Source organism: Alexandromys fortis, unplaced genomic scaffold (assembly GCF_014885135.2).
Source record: "Alexandromys fortis isolate MF-2015 unplaced genomic scaffold, M_Fortis_MF-2015_v1.1 scaffold_22, whole genome shotgun sequence".
Taxonomy (NCBI): domain Eukaryota; kingdom Metazoa; phylum Chordata; class Mammalia; order Rodentia; family Cricetidae; genus Alexandromys; species Alexandromys fortis.
The window spans coordinates 6729494-6745676 of NW_026067900.1; the positions used below are offsets into that span (position 1 = coordinate 6729494).

Below are 16183 nucleotides of genomic sequence, written 5' to 3' on the forward strand. Positions count from 1 at the left end.
CTCTGTGCTCCCAGACCACTGTGCTCCCAGACCTCTGTGCTCCCAGACCTCTGTGCTCCCAGACCTCTGTGCTCCCAGACCTCTGTGCTCCCAGATCTCTGTGCTCCCAGCCCTCTGTGCTCTAAGCTGTGTAGTTGCTGGGCTGGATGAGCCCCACACTGGTGGGCGTGAGCATCCTGGGAGGTTCTGAGGAAACCAACAGCAGAGGTGGTTGTGGTTCCAAGGCTCGGAGGAGCCTGGCTTTTATTAAGAAAAACAACTCTCCCAGACAGAAGGTTGTTTTTACCCAGAAAAACAGTTGGGAGAAGGGAAATGTGGCTAAGCAGCCACCCTCACTCAAGACTCTTAATGTCTACTCAGTCTAAAGGGATCCAGTGCCCCCTGGGGTCCAGACTGAAAGCCTCACTCTGCTTTCCTATGGAGGAGAAATAGAGGGCAGGTTTAAGGAGAGAAGCCACCAGCTGAACACAGGTTAGGGGCTCTGGAACCACAGAGCATCACTCGGTGGCCGGTGTGGAAGAAAAGAAGAGCAGACAGTCAGAATTAAGAAGAGAAAGGGGTCAGGTGTGGTGACACACCTTTAGTTCCAGCACTCCAGAGGCAGAGGCAGGCGGATCTGTGTAAGCTGGTCTACACAGTGAGTTCTAGGACAGCCAGGGCTACACAGAGAAACCCTGTCTTGAGAAACAATACAATACAGAAATTTTAAAAAGAACAGGAAGGAGGTAGCTATTTTGGTAGAACCAAATCAGAGTTTGGGTCCCTGCTTCTGGGAGATCTGAGATTGCATTCTGGTTTCTGTGAGCACTGCACACGTGTGTACATACACACAGACACATATGTAAATTTAAAAATAAAAATAATATTTAAAAATAAATAAATTTGCCATGCAGTGGTGACACACACTTTTAATCCCAGCACCCAGAGGCAGGCAGATCTCTGTGAGTTTGAGGCCAGCCTGGTCTACAAGTCAGGGCTACTACACAGAGAAACCCTCTCTCAAGAAAAACCAAATAAATAAAATTCTAGATTGGTGTTCATTGTTTGATATAATAGTATGCTGTCAAAATATGGTCTCAGTCTTCAGTACTAGAAAATAAATTGACTTCTGTAATCACGGGCAAAGATCAGTTCATGAATTTTCTGTTTAGATGGAGTGCTAAAACTTTCCCTGTGAGATAAAGACAGATTACAGAAAAGCAACCATATATGTGAAATGTGGTTGTTTCTTCTTGATGTGGAAAGTCCTTCTGTATAGGTGTCATTTTTATTGGCTCATTAACGAATGAATAATGAATAAAGAAACTGCTTTGAGCCTATAGCAGGGCAGAACAGAGCAAGGCAAGGAAAACTAAACTGAATGCTGGGAGAAAGAAGGCAGAGTCAGGGAGAAGCTATGTAGCCCTGCCAGGGACAGACACTGGATGGAACCTTGCCAGTAAGCCACAGCCACATGGCAATACACGGATTAATAGAAATGAGATAGATTAAGATGTAAGAGCTAACCAATAAGAAGCTAGAGCTAATAGACCAAGCAGTGATTTAATTAATACAGTTTCTGTGTGGTTATTTTGGGGCTGAGCAGCCGGGAGCAAACAGGTGGCCTCCTGCAACATCTTCTGATTGAGTAAACATGCCATGTTTCTAGTTTATGCAGGTTATTACCATCTGGACCAGAAGTCAATGACGGGTATCGCAGTAGGCGTTGGCATAGCCTTGACCTGCATCCTCATCTGCGTTCTCATCTTGATATACCGAAGCAAAGCCAGGTGCGTTTCCCTTATAAAGATGTAAGCTAGGCGGTGGTGGCGCAGGCCTCCCAGCACTTGGGAGGCAGAGGCAGGCTAATGTCTGTGAGTTCGAGGCCAGCCTGGTCTACAAGAGCTAGTTCCAGGATAGGCTCTAAAGCAACACAGAGAAACCCTGCTGATGTAGGCTCACATATAAAGTGCCAAGTGTGAGAACCAAAGATCCCAGAACCCACAAATGCCAGCCGGGAGTGGTGCCTTCCTATCATCTCAGCTTTCAAGAGGCAAAGGCAGGAAAATGGCTGCAGCTCAACAGCCAGACTGGTGGAAATGGTGAGCTCCAGGTTCAGCTGCAAATGTGAGGTGGGAAGTGATTGACACCTGGGTCAACCTCAGCTCTCCACATGCATACATATGTGAACATACATGCATGCCACACACACACACGTGTGTATGCAATGAAAGAGCTGCTATAATGGTTAAAGACATTTAAATGACAGCAGCTGCAGGAAACGCATTGAAATCAAGGCCTTGTAGAATCAACTGGGTTATTTTCCTCCTTAAAAGGAGTGTAATGTTATGGGGTTTTTATAGCTCAGAATGTGCTGAATTTACACTGAGATCATTTTCCTGCCATTTGGACAAAAAAAAAAAATGCTGTGCCAATAAAAATCCCTAAATGAGAACTTGGTTTCTGCATTTCTGAGTCATTTTGAGAAAATGAGAAGTCTCCTTAAGCCGTTGGTTTTTGCTTTTGTGTCTGTTTTAATGGCACACTTGATCCGGCACATGCCTTCCCCAGAGAATTCCTCATGATCTCTCCTCATGATCTCTCCTCATGATCTCATGTTCAAGTGGCAGCAGACATGCGTTAGTCACCAAGAGAGGCACAGAACAAGCGACCAGAATCGCAGGCTAATGCAATAAATACAGACATGTTAGCCATCAGCTGTTGGGCGAATCACAAACACTACAGCAGTGAGCAACACTAAAGATCCAGAATGTACTATGTGAGACGTAGACATTGGAGAAGCCCCTTGCTTCCAAACCTGTGGGCTGAGGAGCCAGCTCAGTTAGTAGAGGGCTCAGCTGGGATGGTGCAGCTCTGGGCTCATTCCCAGCACTGCAGAAAGTCAGCGGTGGCTTTCGTGGTAGTGCTGGTCGAGCGCAGGAGGCAGAAGCACAAAGATCAAGGTCAAGGGGGTCAGTGGATGGTTCAATGGATGGTTCAGGATGGCTTGGTGGATACAGGTGCTTGCTCACAACCTGACTACCAGAGTTCAGTCCCATATGGTAGGAGTGAACTGAGTCTTGAAAGTCATTGCCTTACCTTCACATGTCCATATGCACGTATGCACACACACACACACACACACACACACACACACACACAGAGTAAATAAATAAATGTAAAATTTTTTTCTGAGATGGGGTTTTTCTGTGTAGCTTTGGAGCCTGTCTTGGAATTTGTTCAAGGCTGGCCTTGAACCCACAGAGGTTCATCTCCCTCTGCCTCCCAAATGCTGGGATTAAAGGCATGCACCACTCCCACCTGGCAATAAATGTAAAATTAAAAAAAAAAAAAAAGTAAATTCAAAGTCATTCTCTTCTACAAGTTTGAGGCCAGTCTGGGATACACAAGTTACTGTCTCAAGTAAAAGAAAATAAAGTAAGGTTATGATTAAATGTCACATTTGGTTCACTTGCCCATACCTTCCATGAGATGAGAAGGCTTTCTTTCCTTACTAACATTTCAGGAAGTCATCTGCCTCCAAGACAACACAGAATGGAACCCAGCCCTTATCCCGAGCCAGCGCCTCTGTAGCCGCGGGGAGTGACGTGGGGAAGAACCTGGAGAGAGCTTCAGAGAATGAAGAGTCCCTGGTACCCATGATGCCGAGCAGCTTCATTGATGCGAAGGTACACTGCGTAATGCTTCTCTCCTGTGTGGAGGAGACTTACCGGGAATGTGTGCTGGGTGTGTTGAGGTTGAGGACACATGAAAGAACAAAGGATGGAAGATACAGGAGGAGTGGGGACAGACACACACTAGACAGGGCTTTGGGAGCTGGGATCCCCATCATTAGTTACTGTGATAATTTGGGCTTCCTTGCACTTCTAGCATCAGCACCTCTATTTTTTTAAGATTTATTTATTTATTATGTATAGAGGGCACCAGATCTCATTACAGATAGTTGTGAACCACCATGTGGTTGCTGAGAATTGAACTCAGGACCTCTGGAAGAGCAGCTAGTACTCTTAACCTCTGAGCCATCTCTCCAGCCCCTTCCTTGCACGCACCTCTATTTTTTTTAAGAATTACTTATTTATTATGTATAGTGTTCTGCCTGCATGTGTGCCTGCTGGCCAGAAGAGGGCACCAGACCCCATTACAGATGCTTGTGAGCCAGCATGTGGTTGCTGGGAATTGAACTCAGGACCTCTGGAAGAGCAGGCAGTGCTCTTACCCACTGAGCCATCTCTTCAGCCCAGCATCAGCACTTTTATTAAATGGTTTTACCTTGAGTTTAATGATTGCCTGTATCGATCCTGTATCGATCCTCAGAGTACACCAGATATAAAGAAGGTTTAGAATTTACTTTTATATAAACCTTTTATATGTGCGAGTGTTTTGTCTGCATGTCTGTCTCTGCATCATGTGTGTGCCCAGTGCCCAGGGACGGCAGAAGAGAGCATCAAATCCTCTAGAACAGGAGTTACAGATAGTTACGAGCTAACATATGGGTCTAGGGGATGTGTCCCTGGTTCTCTGAAAAAGCAGCCTGTGTACTTAACCATTGAGCCATCTTTGTCACCTCCAAAGAATATTTTTTTTTTAAATAAGAAAGATATGGGCTGGAGAGATGACTCAGAACTTGGGAGCATTTTTTGCTCTTCTAGAGGACCTAGGTTCCATTCCCAGCATCCACATGGTGGCTCACAACCACCTGTAACTCCACTTCCAAAGGATCTGACTCCTTTTTCTGACCTCCTGAGGCACATGGTACACATACATACACACAGGCAAAACACTGTGCACATAAAATAAAATAAGTAATAAATACACAACAAACAAACAAATAAACAAGCAAACAAAGATTTGCATACACACCTAAAGAGCTTTCTCTTGTATGTCTGCAGAAATAGATATTATAATGAGGCTTCAATAGAGGGTGCTTCTTCATGTCCTTATCTAGCCTTGTTAAAGCACTATGGACACCAGCTAGAACTTTTGCTTTGTTGTTGTTGTTGCTATCGTTGTTTTGTTTTGTTTTTTTGTTTTTTTTTCCGGAGACAGGTTTTCTTTCTATAGCTCCAGCTATCCTGGAACTCTCCTTGTAGACCAAATTGCCTCAAACTCACAGAGATCCACCTGCCTCTGTCTCTTCAGTGCTAGGGTAAAAGGTGTACTCCACACCTTGACTCTGTCTCGCCTCGTCATATTCTTTGTATAGCTGCTCCGTAACTAATGTGACATGTGTTAGTCACTATTAACTGCAGATACCTACAGCTCTGGGTGTGTGTCCACTGCCTCAGCAAAGAAGGTTTTCTAGATTGTTAAAGGATTCTTAGAAAAGACGATGACATAGCACACACACAGCGCGCGCGCGCGCACACACACACACACACACACACACACACACCCGTGTCCTGCAGAGCCAGCCCCATGTGGAAGAGATTTCTCCCTGTGATCGGCCGTCCTTCACAGACCCTTTCCTGAAGTCAACAATGACGAAAACATTTTCAAGTTTTAGGAGCGTGGATATTAATTCTTGGCATTTCTTTGTTTTGTGTTTCTGATGTATGTGGGCATTTGTATGTCAGGGTGCTCACGTGGAGGCCAGAGGATTGTGGGAGTCAGTTCTCTCCTGCTGGGTGGGGTTGGGACTTGAATTCAGGTCATCAGGCCGTGGCAGGTGCCTTTCTCCTGCTGAGTCTCTTCTCCTGCCCACGCGTTTCTGCTCATTTTTAAAGGTATTTTTGATTTTTGTGTTGCATTTGTGTTGTTTGCAGCCTCTCTTAGCTCTTACTTTATAATTAAAAAAAGCAAGCCCCATTCAACTTATTTCAAATTAATATAGGACATAAAATCTAAAAAGCTGTGTTCGTGTGCGTGCACATGCATGCGTTTTCTCAAGGCATGTAACCCATACTGAATGCAACTTACCATGTAGACAAAGCTAGCCTTGAACGAATTCCTCAGCTTCTGTCTCTTTTGGGATCATACCGGCCACACACTGTACAAGTGGACTTTGTCCTCGGCCCTAGAGTCCAAAATTGGCAAATACTAGTATATGTTGTGGTTCTGTTATTACCAGTTTGGCAGCAGATACAAGGAAAGGCAGGGAAGAAACAAAATGAAGGAGAAGATGGGGAGAAAGAGAGGCAGAATCTAAAATGAAAGAAGCGGAGAGCAGCTGGAGGCCTGGCCGGTCCCCTTGGTTGGCCTGCAGATGACACCTTACTTTTGGGTGAATGTTGAGTCCAGGATATTGTGTTCCTCTCGACTGCTTTTAAACTATGTCGGTCATGCAAAGAAGGCTGAATGGAGAACATGATGACCAAATGCACAAATGATCATTGATATCTTGTCATAATTCCATACTTTTGCTTGCTATAACAAAAACATGTCAGACAGAGGGTCAGAAGGTAGGTACAGAGTGAACCAGGCTAGGCGTTGGAGTGCATTCCTGTCATGCCTTAGTGCACAGGAGTCTGGAGAGGAAGCCAGTGAGCTCCAGGCTAGCACGAGCTTCACAGTGAGACCCAGTCTTACAAAGAATAAATAAGCCTGACATATGTTTTTCTTGTGATGTGTATGGCTGCTTTTTCTTCACATGTATCTGAGCACCACGTATGTGCCTGGTGTGTGTGTAAGCCAGAAGAGGGCATAGGACCCCCTGGAGTTATGGATGGTTGTGAGCCACCATGTGGGTGCTGGGAATTAAACCTGGGTCCTCTGGAAGAACAGCCAGTTCCCTTAGCCATTGAACCGTCTCTCCAGCCCTGATGTGATTTTGATGGCAAACAGATGTCCTGAATATGTTTGCTCCTGTGTACAGAGGTGCCGTTCATGACCTTTGTCTCCTTAGACATTTAAAATCTCTGTGTGCATCCTGTGGTGAAATCCAATCTCTAATCTGAGGTGTTTTCTCTTTGTGTTTCCTCAGGGAGGAACTGACCTGATCATCAACAGCTATGGTCCTATAGTTAAAAACAACACCAAGAAAAAGTGGCTTTTTTTCCAAGACACTAAGAAAATGAAAGTTGAGCAGGTAATTCGCCCATGTGAGAATCATTTAGTGCCCGTGACATCAAAATGATATTAGACGTAAGAGGGAAATGGGAACGTGAAAGTCAATAATCTTTGACCGATGCGGTTCAGTTCTGACAGTGAAGAGCTGTGTTGAGTGACAGCCAAAAGGACAGTTGAGACAGTCATCAGAGATGTGGTTTTCAGTGGGGCGTGAGGACCATAAGAAAAGAGAGGGACATGAGCTTATATGAAAATAACCAAGGTTGTGGGTTGTTTGTTTGTTTTAGAATTTATTTTTAATTATGGGTGTGCATACCTAAGTAGAGATATGCACATGCGTACGTAGGCCAGAAGAGGGTGTTGGATCACCTGGAACTGGAGTTACAGGCACGTCAATCACCTGATGTTGGGTGCTAGGCACTACACTCGGGTCTTAAACCCTGAGCCATCTCTCCAGCCCCACCAAGGAAGGTTGTAGCATTTCAGTTGGTGTAGTAGTTTAGGAATGCTCCCCGCTGCCCGTGGGAACTAGGGATGCAAACAATCCGTTCACAACGGCGATCTCTATCCGTGCTCGTGAACCAGCTGCGGCCTCATTGCTCCCTCATCTGTTTTTGCCCAGACTCCAAGAAGATTCACCCAGCCCGTGTGCTTTTACCAGCCAGGCACCACTGTGCTGATCAGCGAGGAAGACTCCCCCAGTTCCCCAGGCCAGACCGCCAGCTTCCCAAGACCCTTTGGGGTTGCCCTTGATGCTGAGCATTCGGCCAACAGTGAAGGCAGCCACGAGACGGGGGATTCTGGAAGGTTCTCCCACGAGTCCAATGATGAGATCCACCTGTCCTCGGTCATCAGTGGCACACCCCCCACCTCGAATTCTCTCGCCGGTGACGATTCTGATGGAGATGGTGCCGTGAAGAAGCGCGGAGACCCTGCAGAGCCCTTGCCAGCCGAGCAGACCTCCTCCTTGGCCCCACAGCCACCGGAGTCCTCGGGGCCGTGCTTTGCAGCCGAGGGGTTTCCCATCTAGACAGCTATGCTCAGGGATTCACAACAAGCGTCTGTTCGAAGGACAATGAACAGGGAGCCAAAGCCTTTTGTGAAAATCTTGATGTCTTACTGTTTATTGTTTTTTTTTTTATCTTTTAAAAATATTTTTTAATTATTTTTAAGCGCACGAATTTTGAATGTTTCAATTGTCAACAATGTGAAAAAAGGGCAGTCAGGATGCCTGACTGGGTTCTAAGATGTATCACTGGAGCGGAGGGAAGACTGCCCGAGCCCTCTGCTGAATAGCTACCTCAGTTTGCTTTGGCGGACTCTGAAGAACTGTGCTGCCTCCTCCTGCGCTGGCTTCTCGCAGTGGCGTAGCCAGCAGGACTTCCTAGTGACGCCGCCGTGTGTCCGTTGTGTGTGTAATGTGTGTGACTGAGGAGTCCGATGGCAAGACGAGGAAGAATGTTGATCTGAAGCTCTGTTTTTTGGTTTTTCTTTTTCTTTTTTTTCTTTTAGAGCTGTAACACCTGCATGATTTGGATAATGTTGTGACCTCTTGCTGTGAGGAGAAAATACGGGACTATATTTATTTGAATGGATGAAACAAAGATGTCTCCTTGGAGAAGCAAACCATTCCGTAGCACATAGGGATCATATCCTTGCCAGGCTGTTGGGATTGGAACACCAGAGCAGGAATCCTTCGCTCCAGCCCACACCAGCCTGCCTTCAGCCACCTTCTCTTTGGCCCCACAGTTGGTTAAGGGCTGCGCTGTCTCTTTTGCAGAACAACTTCAGAGTTTCCGAGCTAGCTGCAAAACACAATGTAGAAAAGTGGAATTTTTTTTTTTTAATGGTTCAGTCGGGCGGTGGTGGCGCACGCCTTTAATCCCAGCACTCGGGAGGTTGAGACAGGTGGATCTCTGTGAGTTCGAGGCCAGCCTGGTCTACAAGAGCTAGTTCCAGGACAGGCTCCAAAAGCTACAGAGAAACCCAGTCTCGAAGAAAAAAAAAAAAGTCCCAGTTTGGCTTCAAATGGGGCGAAGAAATGTCATGAAGTATTAAGAATGAAGCAGTAGAAAATAAGATGAACTTGAGGTTTTTGTAATAGCAGTGCCTTCCAGGATATTATTATGAAAAATTTTGCCTTATACCTTTTTAATATTCATGAAGATGTTTAGGAAAAAGGGTACCAAAAATTTGCCTTAACAAAGCTTGGCTCTCACAGATAGCTCTAACGTTATCTGGCACCTTGTTAGCATTGTTTTCCTTTGGAAGCGCAGGTTGGCCCCGGGGCTGTTGTGCCACACCAACCCTGTGGCTGACCTCTTGGCTTTCTGTCCCACTAACTCCAGGAGTGAGTTCATCCTCTCCCTGGTTTGAAGTCAGCAAACCCTTAGAGCAGGCCTTCTCAGCCATGAGGAACAAGTCCTGTGCTGAGCCTCATGGGAGGGAGAGAAAAAAGAGATGTCTTTAGCCTTTCAGAATCATGGGGTTCATCCTCCCCCACGTTTTTGGAAATGGATTCTGAGTTTTATTTTCAAAGAAGGCCCCTCTGTGGGTTTTCCCCTTGAAACCCTCCCAGCACAGATGGGACAGGTCCTGCCAAATGGAGCCCTAAAGTCAAGGGACCTGCTGGATAATCACCACGCTCTCAACTCCCTTGATGGCCCTGCCGTGTGATTCTAAGGTTTGTGCCAAATCGGGCATGCTTAGAACCCGACCCACGGCTGCCACTTCTGAGCGCAGTCCTGTCCCTTTCACTGTGGGCTTTTTGAGCAAAATGGGAAAAGAAAAAAAAAAGAAAGAAAAAAGCAGAGCTTTAGGTAAATGATGGGAGGCTAGAAAAAGGGCTTCCCGTGCCTTCACACTCCTGTTTATACTACCTCTCTTTAAAGTTATTCTAGTGTTATTGTTCTTTCCTGTACTCAGGGAATTTTGTTGTGTTTTGTCTTGTTTTTGTTTCTCTTGAGCTCATGACGCATGGGCGGGCGCACTGACAGGGTATGGTGTTGTTTGGTTCGTAGTTAAGTATGTGGGCCAACGTCTATCAGTATCTAAAATGAAGAGTATGGTGGGAGCGGTTGTTTTCAATCTTCAAAAGCAAACAAAATGTCAAGGTGATGCTTCAGGTTGAGGGCCATGTGCATTTGAACTGTGTTCTCTGCCTGGGTCCTCTGAAAGGGTCCGAGGGGATGCTGTCCCAGAAGAACGTGCCCTGTGTTTTGATGAATCGGCCCTTAGTTACAGTAGACTTTTAGCTTATAGCTATTTGCTAGTTCATTTTTTTAGCCTTTTCATTCTATTGTTATGCAGACTTTTCTGTCACAATCCTGCTACCAAAGAATTTCCAGTAGAAAAATGAAATTTCTATTATAATTACCCTAAATCCAATTCACTAGAAACAGCTATAAATAGCCTCAATTTCAAGTAATTTCTAACCCTGAACTGTAGGGTTTATATTGATAGTTACAGATAATTAGACTAGTGATATTAACTACCTTACTGTCTCCAGAGTGTTTAAAAATAAGTTGTGATTTCCTTGCCAACAGATGGTTACAAAGTATTTCGACTGTAGCTTTTTTTTCCTTCAGCAAGCGAAGAAATCTTTAACTCTATAGTATTAATGTATCTTCAAATTTTTGAAATTGCTTGTTGGAGGGGGAAAAAAACAAATCTTATCACTAAGAATAAATATTTTGATCTCATGGAATAAGGTATTTTATGTTAAACAGAGGCTTTTGGCTTGGTGAAAGCAAGCTTCTGTGAAGTCTGAAGTACGAAATTCTAACTAAAATATTAAGGTTATCATTTCTGTCTTATGGTACCATTACTTCATCATATTTCAACTCTAGATAGGCTGGTATGCAAACTGGTCACTTTCATTTTCTAGAGACATATTTGCTAGAAGTACTGATAACCTGCCTGTCATTTTTAATGTCAGATATTACAGTATATTGCTCATCAGTATTTTCATACCAAAGACCATTAAAGTATATCATTTAGCCTGTAAGTAACGATGAGCAGATTTAAAATAAATTTATTTAGGAGCAGATAGGGAATCTAGCTTTAGTGGCAAAAAGAAAAGACGAAAAGCTAAGTTTACATAGTTAAAGGCAATACAGTTATATTGGTATTTATCAGTGTTTTTATTCGAGTACTTTATATCAGCAAATTAAAAAGAAATTAAAAACCAAAGATATTTAAGGTTACCTCCGAATATAGAGAAATTTAGCTGTACATTGAACTCTTATTTGTTGTTTTGTGTGTTAATGAAGCATCTCTCCAGACCCTCTCCTCTGTGTCCAGATTTTCAGTGAAATCCACTAGATCAGCCATGGGGATATTTTTGATAAATGGTGCTGTGCCTCTTCCGTAAGGCCCCGTGAGTGTGACGGTCACCAGCTAGAACATCAGGCTCCTCTGTCCCTGGGTACGTGGGAGCCCCTAAATCCTCCGTATAGTCTGCATTCCTACGTAAAGTCATTCTCTGGTTATTCAGGCAGCTGGAGTAGGGCAAATGAAACGAGCCACTGTTTGGGTGGGCGGCGCTTTGAGTTAAAATGGGGTTTCTAAATTATAAGGTTTTCATTGCACCAAAGGAGCTGAGCTTAATCTCGAATGGAAACCTGGGTGAAGAGGATGACCTTTTTTTTTTTTAATGTAGAATCTAGAGATTTATAAAAAGACATATTTATCTATTAAATAATGTTTTGAAAAGTACCAAGAGTGTAGATGCTGGTGACATGTTACAGGCTTTCTTGCCATTACCTCAAACAGAAGCCCCACCAGCAACGCGGCAGTGACTTTGTGTGCATCATGTCTGCTTTCTGGGGGGCTTCTGGAAAAAAAAAATTAAAAAAGGCTCATGGCCGACGACTCAGGAGCACTGCTGACGTCCTTAGGAAGACACCATTGGAAAGAGTTCTTTGTGTCCTCCAAAGCGAGCATGGCAGCATGGTGCACTCCTTTGATCAATCGCAGTGCGCAGATATCTGAGGTCCAGTCCTGCCTGCTGTGTGTAGCGAAACAAGGCGAGGGGTGCCATTCCAGAAACCTTACCACCCGTGGGTCGGTCAGTGACTGTTGTGACCGATTCGCTTCTGTACACTTGCATAGCAGGTGTCCGTTTCGAATACCAGATGTGGGGGGACAAAAGTTTGAACTGTATTGTCAAAAGCTGTCATTTTTCTGAGGCCAACCATGTGTTTTGCATATTTTCTGCCTGGACATTTACTACGTGCGTCTCTGATAAAACTGCTTTGGTTGAAGTCAAAAATCACCCCTGCGATCTGTGAGCGCAGAGCGGCGGGTTCTGGAGACCGCCATGCACAGCCGTTCTTCTGATTGTGGATTTTATTGATGTTTAGAAGGCAGCCGTAGGTTCTGTGCTGGGTTGCTTATGCTCAGGATGTGAGTTCCCAGGCTAATGCAATGTGTGTGTTACCGGCTTTTCTACCAGGTGGGTTCTGTGCCGCTTTCCCGGCAAACCATCACCAATTTAGTGTCCGTAAGCAGCAGCGCCTAAGTATCTTACAACTCTGCGGGTCAAAACTCTTTTCCTTTTTGAGGAAGTTTTTTTTTTTTGCTCTGAAATTCTGCCATCCTGGAACTTGCTATGGAAGCCAGACCGGCTTTGAACTGGTAGCGCTCCTCCTGCCTCATACTCCCCAGATGACAGGTGTGGGCCATCGGCCCAGTTATAGGATAATAAGAGGCTGCCAAGGGGGCTGCCTTCCCCCTGGGAGCCAAGAGAAGAAGCCGGTGGTCTTGTCTTCAGCTTTTAAAGACTGTGAACTCATTTTTCTTCAAAACCAGCAACATAGCCCCTCTCCTTCTCTTTTTCTGACCCCAAGAAAGAAAGATTCTTTGGTTCTGAGTATTCATTTGGTTAGATTATTCTGGCCTTCTTCGTCCAAAATGATGTCCTTAGTTTCTTCTGTCATGTATTGTAGGATTCTCACAGGTTCTGGGGGTTCCTCTGTAGACTTCTGAGTGGCCATTGTTTTCCTACTACAGATCCGTCAATTCTGCAGAATTCCTCTCAGCAGCACGGTACTAGGTTTTCAAGATACAGCAAATCTGATGTCCCTTTCCCCTGGAAGCACCTTTAAAATGTCAAAGACTGGAAAAAATAGGCCCTGTAGTTTGTTCAAAGTGCATTAAAATCTGTCTCTAAAACCCCTTCAAAGCCAATTCAACTTTTTTTTCTTTCTTTCTTTCTTTCTTTCTTTCTTTCCTTCTTTCTTTTTCTTTTTTTTTTTTTTTTTAAGTGGGGGATTTGAGGCAGGGTTTCTTTGTATAGCCCTGGTTGTCCTGGTACTCGCTCTGTAGACCAGGCTGGCCTGAACTCAGAGATTCACCAGCCTCTACCTCCCAAATGCTGGGATTAAAGGCATATGCTACCGTCGCCTGACTCCCAACTCCACTCCAGATCTTATCTATGTTTTCAGAGGGGAAAAATCTCTTAAATATTTGCCTCCAACCATGTTGGATTCATCAGAAAGTTTTGGAAACCTTTTTTTCTCTCTTCAAATGATAATACTTGAGCAGGGCTGAGGAAAGGACTCAACACTTAAGGGATCTTGGAGAGATGAGCAAGACAGGGCAGAGTCACCCTTTGCTTTCTTTCTAAACACACTGATACGTACTGCCTTGCAGCCTGGTTTCTGCCTTCACTTAAACAGTGACGGATTTTCGACCTTCTAATTGGTCAGCTCTGAAGCTCCCCGTGGCCCTTGCCTCGCCTCACTCCGTCAGCACGTGTAGTTCCTAGGATGCGCTGAACTTTTCCACCTGCTTCATCTTCTAGTTGTTCTTTTCCTGGATGTTTTAGACCCCAAAGCTCTAGTTCGTTCTAATGTCTGATTATCTCAAGCTGGCCTCCTTTCAGTTTTGAAGAATGACTTCAAATTCTACCCTGACTGATATTTGGGATTTCTTTAGCAGAGGGAGAAAGCTGTTTCCATTCACAGGATGCTAACCAGGAGGAGAAGCTCAATACAGAAAAGCTAAGTGTCTTGCACACAGCCTCTGAGCGCCGAGATTAAAGGTGTTACCATCCTCCCAACCTCATCTTCATTTCTAACAAATGCACTCTTTCCTTGTTTGCATCAGCCAGCTTCGCTCCATCGATGGCCTGCAGAGTTTTCCTCAAGTTTCTGATAAATACATTCTTGACTTAAACCTTGAGAAAGAATGTTTCTTTTCCTACTGAACTCTCTTAAAAAAAAAAAAAAAAAGCAAAGCTACTCTTCTGCTGTCATAGAGTTTCTTATTTGCCACATTCTGTGTTATCCGTTCCGTTCCCAGACTAAAACCCTTTCCTGGTGGTAAGCCTGAACACAGACATTGCCTTAGCCCCTTGCTAGAGTGTAGGGCAGGGGTTAAGAAAATCTGTCTGTCTGTTACTGCCATTGAACAAAAGTTGATGTCTGTACGTGTAGGATTTTTTTTTTTCTATTTCAAAGATGTGAATTTAATGAAGTGTGGGAGCCAGTTAAGTTATTTTCTGTAGTAGGTGTTCTGGGTCCTGCCACTCTCTGCTTCCTTGTAAGGGCAGCATTTGCCAGCTTCAGCGTGGACTGTGGAGCTGAGCTACATTCGATTTCTACTTGACTCAGGGGACCAGCTCTGCAGACTCCATTGCGTGAAGACGGTGAATGTTTGTCTTGATTTTTGAATGTATTTTTTAAAATGTCTTCTTAAAACATGTGTTGTTTAACGATGTGGGTTTGTTTTCTGTTCCTAGCATGATAGCAAATATTTCCTAGTATCCGTCCACTACCCCATGTAGTTTGTATTCTGCCCTACAGGTCATGCCAAAAAGTGAATAAAAGTTTAAATGCCAAAATGTTTATGAAAACTGCTGTCTACATACTGACTGATTGCACAGTTTAAATAAAACTTTTCCTTAGTTAAAAAGCAAATGGTATGCGTTTTCCTTCTTTGGAGACTAGAGAGTGGACATCGGAACAGTTGGAGGGGATGACTTATTAGGTGTGTATTCCTGCATCCGGCCTCACTTTAAGAATTGTAGCCATGTGGTGTGTACTACATAATGGCAAGAACACACACCTTTCCCATTCCTGTTGGTTGGTGCACATTCAGGAAGCAAACATGAGGTGACCCAAAGGCTCTGGGCATGTTCAAGTCCACAAGGCATCGACTCCATGAATGAGGGTTTGGGATGACAAGAGGAGCCTGGAAACCTTCTCTTTAAGAACATCTAAAGTTGGAGCTGGAGAGGTGACTGAGTGGTTAAAAGTGGTCCAGTCAGATGACCGGAGTTTATTGCTGGGACCCATGTAAAAGTGACTGAGCATGTGCAAAAACAAAAAGAAGGAACAAGCACTAACGGGTACAGCACAATAGTGCCTGGGCATATAACTTAAACACTTACATTAGGAAGACATACAGGGTCTGGAGAGATGGTTTAGTGGGTAAAGGTGATTGCCGCCATCCTAATGACCCGAGTTCAATCCCCAGAACCACACAGTGGAAGGAGAGAACTGACTTCTGAAATTTGTCCTCTGGTCTCCACATATGTCTACTTGTGCCCACACATACCTTGAAGATGCATGTTGGCCTCAATTCTATTCTTGGCTGTCCCCATTGGTTCTGGATAAATCTTCTTTGTATCTGAATCCTGGGTCTCAGCACTGAGGCCATCACTCTGAACAGTGAAACCTGGTTGAGGGGTGAAGATCAACTCTGGAACTCAGGTCTCATGGATTTGACTACAGCAAGGTGAAGGGACGTTTTTGAGAGAAATTTTGCTGGGGAGATAAGAGTTGGGTGGAAAAAGCGTGTATTAGTAGTGACTTGTCTATGCTGTAGCAAAATGCCTAACCAAAGTGACCTAAGAAAGGTAGGGCTTGTGGCTCACAGGCTGAGCGCCCCATCTATAGAGATGGGTGTCACGAGGCTGGAGCATGAAGCGCCCAATCACATCACAGCCCCAGTCAGGAAGCAGAAAGATCAGCTCCCTTTCTCTTTATTCAATCCAAGACCCCGGAAAGTAGGATGCGGCCGCCCATGGCTAAGGTCTTCCACCTTAGTTAACATAATCTAACTCATTCCTCACAAGCGTGCCCCGACGCTGGTCGCCTAACTGATCCTAGATCCTGACAAACTGACGGTTTCCTCCATGTCTGCAAGACGGTGTCAATATGATGGTAGGTCA

At 44.6% G+C, this 16183-nt stretch overlaps 1 protein-coding gene across 1 annotated transcript in view; it reads left to right on the forward strand.

Moving 5' to 3' along the window:
• Positions 1-14866, forward strand: part of Prtg (protogenin) — a 115220-nt gene extending 100354 nt beyond the window's left edge. Inside the window, exons 16-19 of the mRNA XM_050124416.1 lie at positions 1629-1769; positions 3506-3668; positions 6920-7024; positions 7628-14866. Coding sequence (XP_049980373.1) covers positions 1629-1769; positions 3506-3668; positions 6920-7024; positions 7628-8035 — 817 coding nt within the window. The 3' untranslated portion in view covers positions 8036-14866. The remainder of the gene's footprint in view (positions 1-1628; positions 1770-3505; positions 3669-6919; positions 7025-7627) is intronic.
• Positions 14867-16183: the final 1317 nt, after the last annotated feature.